This window comes from Zeus faber (assembly GCF_960531495.2).
Source record: "Zeus faber genome assembly, chromosome: 12".
NCBI lineage: Eukaryota > Metazoa > Chordata > Actinopteri > Zeiformes > Zeidae > Zeus > Zeus faber.
This window is the reverse complement of record NC_137196.1, coordinates 5,292,671-5,305,711: the sequence shown is the minus strand read 5'-3', so window position 1 is coordinate 5,305,711 and position 13,041 is coordinate 5,292,671. Positions and strand designations below refer to the sequence as shown.

The following is a 13,041-nucleotide window of genomic DNA, read 5'->3' as shown; positions in this document are numbered from 1 at the left end:
TGAATAGAATCAAATGCTGCTCCAAGAATGGCGTCAAAGAATGGCTTTAATACGTGAGTAAAAAAAATGATGGCTTCTACTGGACATACTACTTCATCATAGAGCTGTACTTAGGTCTGTGACGGCATGAATTTTTTGTTACCGCGGTGAAAAAGCAAGTATCTTTGCGGGATTGTGCTTAACCAACGGGGGGGGGGGGTGGCACTTTTTAAATGTTATTTTATATATATATATATATATATATATATATATTCTTTTGTTGTATATATTTATATGTGTGAATCTTCCGCGTCCGGAGACCGATGCGAACGCAGCTCTCCGTGCGCCCTGATGGTGGAGGGCTGTGCCCTGTTCTTCCAAATAAAACAACTAAAAACTGTGTTTTTAGTTGTTTTATTTGGAGAATCAGGGGGCGGGGCACAAAGCCGTTCCTCAGTGAATTAAACTGTGCACTTCATTTGCATTGAACAGCCAAATCCGATTTGACTGACAAAATTCTGAGTCAGTACAACCCTAGAAATGATAAATAATAATCTGACACGCACAAAATAAATCCCCCATATGTTTAATGGTCTGTCCCTCCCCCTCCCGGCCGGCGCGCAAAGTTGAAGTGAGGAGTGGAGCAACTGCAGAGTTTAGTTTCTCCAGAAGTCCTTCAATTTAAGATAGCAGACAGTCAGTGATGATAACTCAACAATGATTATTGTGTTTATATTTTATATCACACACCATATGCACTGCTGTAACTTTGACCAGCAAAATGATGAAATACAAAATAAATCTATATTAGATAGATTTAAGATTCAAGAGGTGTATTCGTCACATACATTTACATACATATATGCAATGAAATGCCTTTACAACGCGGAGATGATGCACAATAGTTACTAATTTAGAACAACAATACAGCACAGTATGCAGTAACCCAGAAACCCAGAACAGTGATACAGATATATATTAGGGCTGCACAATTTATCGTATATTAATAGCGTTGGCCTCCACCATTAATTGACCGTGGACTCTTCCCCCCCCCCAATTGCACCCTCTATCTGTGCTGTTTCAGTGTCCGATTCACAAAATATAGTGCGCTAATGATATGACAGTGCAAATGTGCCCATAAAGTTTTGCAATTAAGTGCAATTTGCCCTTGTTTTTTCGTCTGATCACAATTATCCATGTGGCAAGAAAATAATCTATATCTTGGCGCCAGCGGGAGCCCGCTGCAGGCTCCGTGGAGCGCGCGCACACAGGTAAAGGGCATGCGCAACAGAGCAGAGATGCGTATTGGAATCTCCATTTATGCATATGCCACTGCTCTTGACTGTTTTACAAATTATCAGTCTTAAATGCAGACCTGCCAACCTGCAGGGATTTTGTGTATCAACTATGCAATTCTTAGTCTAATAATACGCAGGTACGAAATGCCAGCTGAAACTACGGAATCTATTTTTTATATAAATATAATTGTAATTTAATTACGGAAACAAACAATCAATCAATACAAAATAATACTGTGCATGTGTTTGGTATTTAAACTACATCCCTCGGATTGGACCAGATGCTACGACCTGTGGTTGTGTAACCCCTCCCCTCCCCTCCCTCTCCTCTCACTCAACATCCACTGATACACAGCACAGCAGTACTTTATTATCCACCGGCGCTGCATTTCTGAGGTAAAATGGGAAGTGGGGGAGTAATAATCAGGCACAAAAATGTGACTAATGTTTACATATAAAACGTGGGATGCATCGATCGGCCGGTGACCAAAATTGGCCGGTTTTCAGCTTGATCAGCCATGACCGATGACCGGCCGTTCAGTGCCATATTTTTTCAGATTCTGTGCTGGTCAAATTTACACGCCCGTTAGTTTGCTCATGTATTGTACTGGTAAAAATGCTCCGATACTCAAACCCGATACAACGTAATGTAATGTAGTTACGTCGCTGACACTCAAATAAGAGTGAAAGAAAGAAAACGAACAATAATAAACAGTGTCAAAATCAGCAATCTCACTATTGTGGGAACTGAAATAATAATAATAATAATAATAATAATAATAATAATAATAATCTCTCTCGCTCTCTCTCTCTGAGCAGTACCAGAGATAGTGCTGGAGACTCAGCAGCTGATCGAGCAGGCCGACCTGCTGCCGGCCCACAGGAAGCTAATGGACCTGGAGTTCTCCCGCGACGACCTGATGTACGAGCAGTACCGCATGGACAGCAGAAATACCAGCGACATGAACCTCATCCGCATCTACTTCGAAGACGTACGTTTTTTTTTCAATGTGCTCGCACACGACAGGACTTCAAACTGTCGTGTGTCATGTGGTTGGAAATAAAAGTTAATGGATAGGTTTGCCATTTGTCAACCCAGGCCTCATTAGCACTTTGCTTCACATCAATTATAACCACTCATAGTAAAACCTTGCTTACTATTAATAAACGTACTGCTCTGCTGCAACTTCTCACTGTGCTTTAATGCAATCCAATTCGGCAAACGTTGAACCCTAAAAAAATCTCCATCAAATGTCCTTTTTGAGAATGGTAGAATGGGGAAACTCAAATTATAGACAGTCTGTATATGTGATACCAAAATCGGTTGAAAACTATGCACTACTTTATGAGGTTTTTAGGAATTTGCTCTTCCACAAATCAGCTGTTCTAGCAACATACATGCTAACGTAAGACACTAGAAACAGGAAGTTATGCCACTTCCCACTAGCAACCTACTGTAGCCAATGTTGCACCTTGGCTGCTCTGCGGCAATTGTAAATAATAATTACCTTTATTTGTATAGCACCTTTCATACACAATACATAAGTCATTTCAAAGTGCTTTACATTAAATGAAGGCCTTCAAATAGTAAAAATAAAAGCAAAGCAAACAAGCCAAATGCATGTACAAATTAGAATATTAAAATAATTAAATTTATGAAATAAATTAAAAACGGGGTAAGAATAAGCTAATAAAAGTAGATATACAAAATTGCATTAAAAGAAAAAAATTGACAAGCAAAAATTAATAAAAAGTGTAAATATCATAAAAATCTTCAGATTTGGGGTCAACAATTGAGCCCATGAAGGATCACGGTCATTCCTCAGTGAAGTATTTTATTATTCAATGGAGTCTTGGATTTTACTGTCATGACAACAATGAGCTCATTAAATATAGCGATCGAGAGTAAAACCTTAAATTTCTCTAAATCAGGCACTATGACCTTATTTAATTAGCATGGCTTTTTCTGTGATATTAGCACAAATAACATTTTAGTCTTCACGGCACAGAAACTATTTTTCTTAGATCATGCGCTATGATATTATTTAATTGTATTTGATATTAGTTCGAAATAAAATGTGATATTGCTGTTATGTCAAGACGTAAAAAAAATACACTAAGACAGGTGTGGCACTGTAGTGTCAGTAGTGACATCACAAGTTGATTTTACCAGTTCTCCCACAATCAGTAGGGGAGGGAGAATGTTACCACAGCGCGCTTCTTCGAATCCATTTAAAGCCACGTGCCATTTCTTCATTTGGTGGTCAAACATAGGCTAACTTCGCTGTGACCCTGCCGTGACCCCCCCAGGTTCAGGCCTTGTCGGACGAACTGGCCAAGCAGCTGTGGATGGTTCTCCAGCGCTGCATAGTCACCGTGCGCCACGACCCCACCATGCTGGTCTCGGTGGTGCGCATCATTGAGCGTGAGGAGAAGATTGACCGCCGCATGCTGGACCGCAAGAAGCAGACGGGATTCATACCGATGGGACGGCCCAAACAGTGGAAGGAGCGCATGTTCCAGGTAAGGGGGCCGAAGAAGGGGAGCAGTCGTGTCGCCCAATCATAGAAAAACTCATACCCGGTAATCGGTTAACATCGAGTCGTTGAGTCAGGCTTTCAGCCAAGTGTTTTGCATGGTGGAAGTGTGTATGATTGGATTTTTGAAAAGGCCATTGTTGCATCCCTAATGAATGTCCCATTGGTAGTTTTTCCGCTTTTGAGTCTCGATTTAACTTTAGACTTTTCCCGATTTAACATAATTAATTTTGAGATAAAACATAATTCATCATTATCAGCAATTCATTCTTGCAAAGCTGTTGTGAATTTTGGCAGCCTTTTCTATATAGCAATTTCCATTTTTTTTAATGGAAATTGGAAAATACAAAGAAATAGGAAAAGGTACCTCAAGTTTTGTAAATTCTCTCTGCTTACTTTTCCTCCTTTTTCCAAATTTTTGTAAATGTGTCTTTAATTTTGTCAATATTTCTTAATTTTGTATATTTTTAGTTTTAACTTTCTTGATTCACTTTAACTCGTTTTCCTGCAGTTTCCAATTGCGAAATACATATCATGTACTGTATGTATTTGGCGCAAGTGATTTACAAGGACTCCTCGGGGCTTGTACAGAAAAAAATGAATAAATGTTCACATACTACAAGGGAAACGGAATGAAACTGCAGAAAAATCCCGCCCGGCAGGTCTTGGAGGGCACGGTCAGCAGACGCATCGAGGGCACCCAGTCGGAGACACGGGAGTCGGACAAGATGTGGCTAGTCCGCCTCCTGGAGCTCACCAGGAAGTACATTCTGGACGACCTCATCGTGGTGAAGAACCTCATGGCGCAGTGTTTCCCGCCGCACTACAACACTTTCAACAGGTAGGACGTACCCCCACGGTGTGGAGGCAATTACGGGTAGTGCTTGAGATTTTATTGAACTTCAGGTTCAGGTACCAGTTTTTTTAATATTTCAATTTCGTTCTGCTTTTGTCAACTTTTTAAAGGATAATAATAGATTTGCCTGGCATGTAAGCAATTTGTAAAAAAGCTGACTACCTTTTTACCTTGCTGCAAAAGTGGATTGGCTCAAGATAAAGCAATGAGAGCAACCCAATTTTGATCAGTGAAAATTAAAATCCAATGACTGGATAGCACGAGTGCTTTTTCAGGAGCACAGTTCCAAAACTTTGTGTCTACCTAGAATACATTGCACATGAAGGCTTTAAGCCATGTTTCATAACATACTGTCTTTTTTGCTATATGGGATTCTTTGGTTATTTGGTTGCAATCTTAGCAAATTTCGCTGTTTTTGAACATTTGGCTGGTTTTTTTTTTGTTTTCTTTTCTCTTATTTTATTTTTCAGGCTGCAAATTTTATGCAAATGGTCTGTTGAGCAATGCACCAATCTTGCCATGACATATTCCCTGTATGTGAAAATGGAAAAATAAATAAATAATAATAAATTGGACAAATTTATTCTAAAATACTTGTGTAATTAGATAATTACTTTACAGTAAATGTATGTGGCATCGGGTTTACAAATATTCATAATATCCAAATGTTGTATAAATGTATACAAAATATTTTTTTTATAAAAATATCATTTTTTTTTAGTTTATAAAACATGGTCATTTTAAAATGCTGCTGTGAGTGCAATGACAGCTGATCAATGGCTTAGGAGGCGTTTGGGAACTCGGGGTACTAACTTCCAGATCGGCCCATGATGGGTTCCTTTGTATTTCAGGTTTTTCTTGCTGTACCATAACACCGTGTTGGCTCGCGTCCAGGAGCTGACCTCTGAGAATCTGGAGGCCAACGAGATTGTGTCTCTGCTCACCTGGGTCCTCAATACCTACAAGAGGTACCGCACACACAATTTTATTCTGATATGAATTCTTATTATTATTTTCTGTAGACAACCCGCTGCTCATGTATTTCTCTAAAGAATCATCTTTAAATATTCATTCGATTTCTACAAAGTCAGCCTCTCAGATCTTTAAGACGTACCACACGTCTTAAAGATCCAGTGACGATCTCATCACTCGAGATCGTTGTTATGGAGATATGGATGATATGATGATTAATGTCTGAAATTTGTGAAATGGAAATACCTGTATTTTATTTTTTTGTTTTAAATGCGTGGACATAATCCACGTAAAATGTGGGCATCCTACAAAAACTGTGGCTTGTGATGGAAAAGTTAATTTACCACCTTGCTTCAAAAATTTATGTCAAGAGTAGCCTTTGTGGTTTTAATCAGGTCTTATCTTACTTTGTTTTAGTAATGGTGAATTGGTTGATTGAAATGGTGATCTACATGTGTATGTGTGTGTGTGTGTACAGAAAGTCACCTGAAACCGTACAAGCTGCTTGCTAGCAACTTCTGCATCTACTGTCAACCCTACATTTTCTTTGAAACTGTCGGCATGAATTTTACAATGATCAAATCATGTCCGCCAACAACACAAAGGAAAGAAAGGGTTTTGTCATTATGCCTCGTAAAGCAATTAACTCAATATTTAAAGCTAGCCCTGCCCTTTAGACACACACACACACACACACACACACACACACACACACACACTTGGGCACATAGCATGAAAGGTAAGGGTTGGCATGCAAGCTAAGCTGTTGTGGCTAATCCAATGACTGCACATCATGCTTGCTGCACACATTGCGTGCTGTAACTGTGTGTGTATGTGTGTATGTGTCTGGTGTGTGTTCGCACATCGCGTGCTGCCATCGGTAGGCTTGGAAGGATTAAAGCACACAGGCTTCCCCATGGGGCTTTTAAAACACCAAGTGCTCCTCCAAACACACATACATAAACACACAAACACAGAGAACTTGGCTCATATCTGATTCTCTCACTAGACTGCATGCGATGCTACCATGGGAATGGTACATTACTGTCTCAGAACCAGAGATCATGTAAATGAGAAGATGCAAGTCTATCTGAGCGGGTTCCTGATAGGTATCACTTGTGCTGAAGGGGAGGTACACTACATGGTCAAAAGTATGGACACCCGAACACCGCACCCATACATGCTTGTTGAACATCTATTTTCAAAATCACGGACATTAATATGGAGTTGGTCCCCCCTTTGCTGCTTTACACCAAGACCATATTTCTGTGCATGTGGAATACCTACTATCTTTGGGAATCCACTCACCCCCCCCCAATACCTGTCCGACCTCCTCTACCAGCACACTCCATCCTGGAACTTGCGGTCCTCAGACATGGATCTGCGGTCCTCATACATGGGTCTGCTGCCCCGTACCAGATTACGAACTTTCGGGGACAGAGCTTTCAGCGTGGCAGCCCCCACCCTCTGGAACTCTCTCCCTCCCGTAATCCGTAACGCTCCGAAACTTTTAAAACAACCCTCAAGACCCAACTTTTCACTGTGGCCTTTCCCCATTAGTTAGTTAGTTTAGCTATTCCTTTGTTTTTGTTTTGTTCCTCTCTCCATAAATCTGTCCCCCCCCTGCACCTCTCCTGTATAGCGACCTTGGGTTCTTTGAAAGGCGCTATACAAATGTAAGTTATTATTATTATTATTATTATTATTACTTATTTATGTAAAGGAAAACATAATAATAACATAATAAACATAATTGATAATATGGGGATGGTAGCTCAGGCGGTAGAGCTGGTGGTCTAGTGATCTAAAGGTTGCTGGTTCGATCCCAGGCTCCTGCTAGCATGCTGTAGTGTCCTTAGCATGCTGTAGTGTTAATTGAATTGGCTCAAATGCATAATCTGAGTGGTATTTTCAGCATTTTCGGGACCTCAGAGACCATATATTAATTTGGTGAATAGTAGGGGTGCAATGGATAACAAAACTCACAGTTCGGATTGTATTTATTAGCAAAAAAAGAAAGGGAGACAAGTATAACTTTGCTTTCCATTTATTCTGTAAAACACTTTTGCCCAAGGTTTTAAATGAAAACAACATACAAGATGTCCAATTTTTTAATAAAATCTTAAAATATATAAAATATTTAATACTCAATTGTTAAATTAAAGTGCAATATGATGCTTGCATGATACCTTCTTTATTTAAACATGGTAGTGGATGAAAAAATATGTTTCGATCCGCCCCCAGTAACTGAATTAAATTCCTGTAAGATACCGGTATCATGTTCATTTTCTGATGTTTATAAAAAACAAAATTTCATTAAAATCGATTCAGAATTAAGTTATTATATCATAAGTTATTAAGTTACAGTCGATTTTGTAGAGAAGTCTGCATCTCTCAATACACAGCATATTTGTTGACAAGCGACTCTTGACCGCTCTATGGTAAACATGCAGACGCATAGCGGCGACATTCAACAGCTCATTCCTGACATCGCAGCAGTAGCAGCAACATGGCCCGACGTACCGTATACCAATCATTGCGCCGCAGAGAAAACCACAGCATGCAACTGTCTTGTCTCTTCTTTTCACTGCAACTCTGCATCGGGATTTATGGAATTATTACTTTAGAAAGTAACAGCGGCAGTAAAACCAGTAAACAATCAGGTAACCAGTGAATGCATGGAGCGTATTGTAATTTCTTATTCATCACGTTTCAGGCAGTCTTTTGCCATGTGTTTATCGTGCACGTTCATGTTGCGGTGAGATGAAAATACAATTGATCGGTCAGCACTACTCTGGAACCCGATAGTGACTGTTGCAAGGAGGACAGACCATTTTTGCAAGCTAAACACGTGTCAGCACTTGGCAATTCCTTTCTGTGAGATTGTATGACCTACCGCTTCGTGATGGAGCTATTGTTGCTCCCAAGACATTTTCACTCCACAGATACAGGATTTACAGTTGACTGGGACAAGTTTTGCAGGGTAGAAACCCAACTAGTTACCAATTTCCATTTCAAGAACAATGTTTTGTTTAACTCCAAGGGGAGATTTAAAGGATGGGTTCGCCACTTTTAGGATCTTATCTCTGATCTCGCCCGTAACTCAGTGTTGGCAGGTGAAGCTTGTGAAGTCTTTCAGGGTACGTTAATCTATCCATACCCGCTAGCTGCTTTGTACATTTCCTTATATTATACTCAAGTTCTTCAATTTGTTTTTACCTTCTACGGCCTCCAAACAGGGCCTTCATTCAAGTGTCCAGGTTATGTTTAAGTGTGTTTTTTGTTTTCTGCCGGAAAACCTGATGGAGGTTTATTGGCAGAAGCGATGTGACGCCGCTTAATGGATGCCTGTGAATAGATGGATTCTTAATTAGGTTACACAGTCAGCTTCTTGTTTACATTAGAAACGCTCTTCATTTGATTAAACCCCTCCTCTTTATGATTTTCTGTTTTCATTTGATGGATTAACATGTGTTCGATCAGACTGGACACCAGCGCACTGGAACAGTTAAATGATGGATGAATGAATGATGCGTGTGTGTGTTCCAGTGAGGACATGATGGGTCATCCGGAGCTTCGCTCTGAGTGCGATGTCAACCAGCTTGAGCCGCTGCTGCCTCAGGATGTGGTAGACGACCTGCTCAGCAAATACGTTCAGACCTTCACTGTGAGTGGTGTTGTCTTTAGTTTTGTTGTCTCCATATGTTGATCAGAAAGGACCTTTCTTAACTTGCTCGCTCCCTTGACTATATTTTGTTTTTCCAACATACACTGATCAGCCACAACATTAAAACCACCAGTTTAATACTGTGTAGGTCCCTCATGCCGCCAAAACAGCTCTGACCCGTAGGGGCATCCACTCTACGAGACCTCAGACCTCAGTGTCCTGTGCTATCTGGCACCAAGACTTTAGCATCAGATCCTTTAAGTCCTGTAATGCCGAGTTCGGACTGCGTGATTTTGGGCTAAATTTCCGATCACCGACAGGTTTTTGGGGATCGCCAAGCAAAGCCCCAGATTGGAGGAAAATCCAGCATGATCCCGTGAACGACGAGCGTGTGGTGTGAACTGCACACGATGCGATCTGCGGAGGCAGGCGAGATATCAAGCATGTTTAATATCTGCTCGTGTCAGGATCGAGGCGGGACTGACGCAACTAGCTACAATGAGAGCAGATACGGCGGAGGGAAGGAGTCGAAAAGTATAGACGGGGAAATGGATTGTGTGGAGCACAAAACATATCTATTTTACTTATCTTCTCGAGGTTTTTAATATATTTCCACAGTGATCCAGAAGCTTTAAAAAAATTATCTTGTCCTGCGCATGGTATCACGTCCATGGCGGACCAAGGGGCGTGGTCAAGCACCAGCTGCAGACGACAGCAGTTCCCTTGCCTCCCTACACAGTGCTGATTGGTCCGACTCAAGGCAGGGAGATTTTTTAATGTTTGTCTGTCTTGCAGAGGGGATCAGCACACAAGCTTGTCAGCCAACCAGGAGCAAGACTGAAACATCATTCCTCCTGCGCCCAAAATCATTATTATTATTTAGACTTTCCAGCGAGCCTTTTTGTTCTTCCTTCCTTGGAAACTCTCTTCATGTTGGCAAACCATGGAAAGAAAGACTCCCTCGCTAAACCCCCACCAGTGGCCAGGAAGTTACACAGTGTCATTTCCGGAGTCACTTCTCGCGTGTGTTTTTGTGACAAAAAACGTATTTTGGACACCCGACAGACTCGTCTGGGATTCCTCCTGCTGAAAGATCTTGTAATGTGTGTCCCCCTGTCACCGCTCAGTCATGTTATTTGCAAACCACAAGACTGCAAGATTCCCGGTCACAAGATAGAAAGTTGTGGAGTGTGAACAGTTCAGCAATCTGACGACTTGAGTTGTGTCGTGTGCACATGGCGTAAGTTGTGAGGTGGGATCAGGTTTGTTGTTCCAGCACATCCCACAGATGCTCGATTGGATTGAGATCTGGGGGATTTGGAGGCCAAGTCAACACCTTGAACTCTTTGTCATGTTCCTCAAACTATTCCTAAACATTATTTGCAGTGTGGCAGGGAACATTTTCCTGCTGGAAGAGGCTACTGCCATCAGGGAATACTGTTGCCATAAAGGGGTGTACTTGGTCTGCAACAATGTTTAGGTAGGTGGTACGTCTCAAAGGAACATCCACATGAATGCCAGGACTCAAGGTTTCCCAGCAGATCATTGCTCAGAGCATCACACTGCCTCCGCTGGCTTGCCTTCTTCCCATAGTGCATCCTGGTGCCATCTCTTTCCCAGGTAAATCATGCACACGCACCTGGCCATCCACATGATGTACAAGAAAATGTGATTCATCAGACCAGGCCACCTTCTTCCATTGCTCCATGGTCAAGTTCTGATGCTCAGGTGACCATTGTAGGTGCTTTTGGTGGTGGACAAGGGTCAGCAAGGGCACTCTGACTGGTCTACGGCTACCCAGCCCCATACGCAGCAAGCTGCAATGCACTGTGTGTTGTGACACCTTTCATCATAACCAGCATCCAACTTTTTTCAGTAAATTGTGCTACAGTAGCTCTTCTGAAGGATCGGACCGGACTAGCTAGCCTTCGCTCCCTACGCACATCAGTGAGCCTTGGGCCATGATCCTCTCACCGATTCACCGCTTGTACTTCCTTGGACCGCTTTAAGTAGGTAAAGGTACTCCTCACTTAACGACCTACCTGTTTAACGACTGTTTAGACTTACGACCAGCTCTCTGACCAGTCAGTATTGTACGCTGCATACAATACTGTGGTGTGTGCCCTGCGTGTGCGCCGTCTCAGCATCAAGCATCTCATCGTGCATCACCGTTCTCAGTCCGTCTCGATCCTGCAGTCTGTCAGTATTCACTACACTAGCGTTTGCAAACACCACGCCCCCTTACCGTGAAATAACACTGGTCCTCGCCTATCGACCAATTTGCTTAACGACCTGGTCCTAGGAACGGAACTCGGTCGTTAAGTGAGGAATACGTGTACTTACCACTGCATACCGGGAACACCCCACAAGGCCTGCCGTTTGGAGATGCTCTGACCCAGTCGTTTAGCCATCACAAACTGACCCTTGTCAAAGTTCCTCAGATCTACGCTTGCCCATTTTTCCTGCTTCCAACACATCAACTTCAAGGACTGACTGTTCACTTGCTGCTTAAAATATACCACCACTTGACAAGTGCCATTGGAAGGAGATGATCAATGTTATTCACTTCACCTGTCAGTGGTTTTAATATTGTGGCTCATCTGTGTATGTTGGCTACCGTTAAACCTTCCGACAGCTTGTAGCCAATTTCACTGTGGTAGTTATGTTATCTAAAGAACATAAAGTATTTAACAAATGATTTAACAAACCAATAGGAGTCATCATTCAACTCTTTGGAAGCAATAAGTAAACAGTAAAATTTAATTTTGCTCAAACATGCAAATTCAACGTTGCCTTTCACATTTCACTGTTGGCGTAGGGAGATTAGCTGGCAATGTTGAGGACTCCAGGTCTGCACAGTAATTTAACACCTGGTATTAACCATCTAAATAAAGTAAAATGGCGTGCTAAATATTGATAATCAGGATTGCCTGTATGTGTCTTGGTCTTAACTCTTCTTGCGAAAATATTTTACTGCGACAGAGCTGCATTAAAAGCCAAATGTCTTTTGGTGTCAATGAGACAAGTGCTTTATAGCTCTGTAGTTTTTCATTCAGGCTTTATTTTTTTCCTGTGCCCAGTCTAATATAACCGGCTGGCTGCGCAAAGCTTTGGAAACGGACAAGAAGGACTGGCAGAAAGAAAGAGAGCCGGAGGCAGACCAAGATGGCTACTACCAGACTACGCTGCCAGCTATAGTCTTCCAGGTGAGTCAGAGCTCCTTATGAAACACCCTGTAAAGAAAAAATAATTTGAACTCCAAACCATTTTGATACTTCAAACTTCTTTTGATTGACAGTTTCTTTCCCTTCTCATTTTCTGTTTTCTAATTGTACTGATAATCATGCTATAAATGCTATATTTTTTTGTGCAGATACTTTTTTCTTTCCTTCACTAAAAGATAAAGCCTTAAGATTGAAGTGTGGAAAAAGTTGAATAATTGGTAAATATAGCATAAATAGAACTGTATAATATACTGTGTGTGTGTGTGTGTGTGTGTGTGTGTGTGTGTGTGTGTGTGTGTGTGTGTGTGTGTGTGTGTGTGTGTGTGTGTGTGTGTGTGTGTGTGTGTGTGTGTGTGGACTCACCGGCCACTTTATTAGGTACACCTTGCTAGTACCAGGTTGGACCCCCTTATGCCTTCAGAACTGCCTTTATTCTTTGTGGCATAGATTCAACAAGGTGTTGGAAACATTCCTCAGAGATTTTGGTCCATATTGACATGATAGCATC

The 13,041-nt window shown here is 41.5% G+C and overlaps 1 protein-coding gene across 2 annotated transcripts in view; it reads left to right on the top strand.

Moving 5' to 3' along the window:
• exoc3 (exocyst complex component 3) overlaps window positions 1–13,041 on the top strand; it is a 32,154-nt gene that overhangs the window by 4,068 nt on the left and 15,045 nt on the right. For both annotated transcript variants that reach the window (XM_080011051.1, XM_080011050.1), the window contains exons 4-9: window positions 2,097–2,269; window positions 3,588–3,800; window positions 4,477–4,655; window positions 5,522–5,638; window positions 9,192–9,309; window positions 12,390–12,515. In XM_080011051.1, coding sequence (XP_079867177.1) covers window positions 2,097–2,269; window positions 3,588–3,800; window positions 4,477–4,655; window positions 5,522–5,638; window positions 9,192–9,309; window positions 12,390–12,515 — 926 coding nt within the window. The remainder of the gene's footprint in view (window positions 1–2,096; window positions 2,270–3,587; window positions 3,801–4,476; window positions 4,656–5,521; window positions 5,639–9,191; window positions 9,310–12,389; window positions 12,516–13,041) is intronic.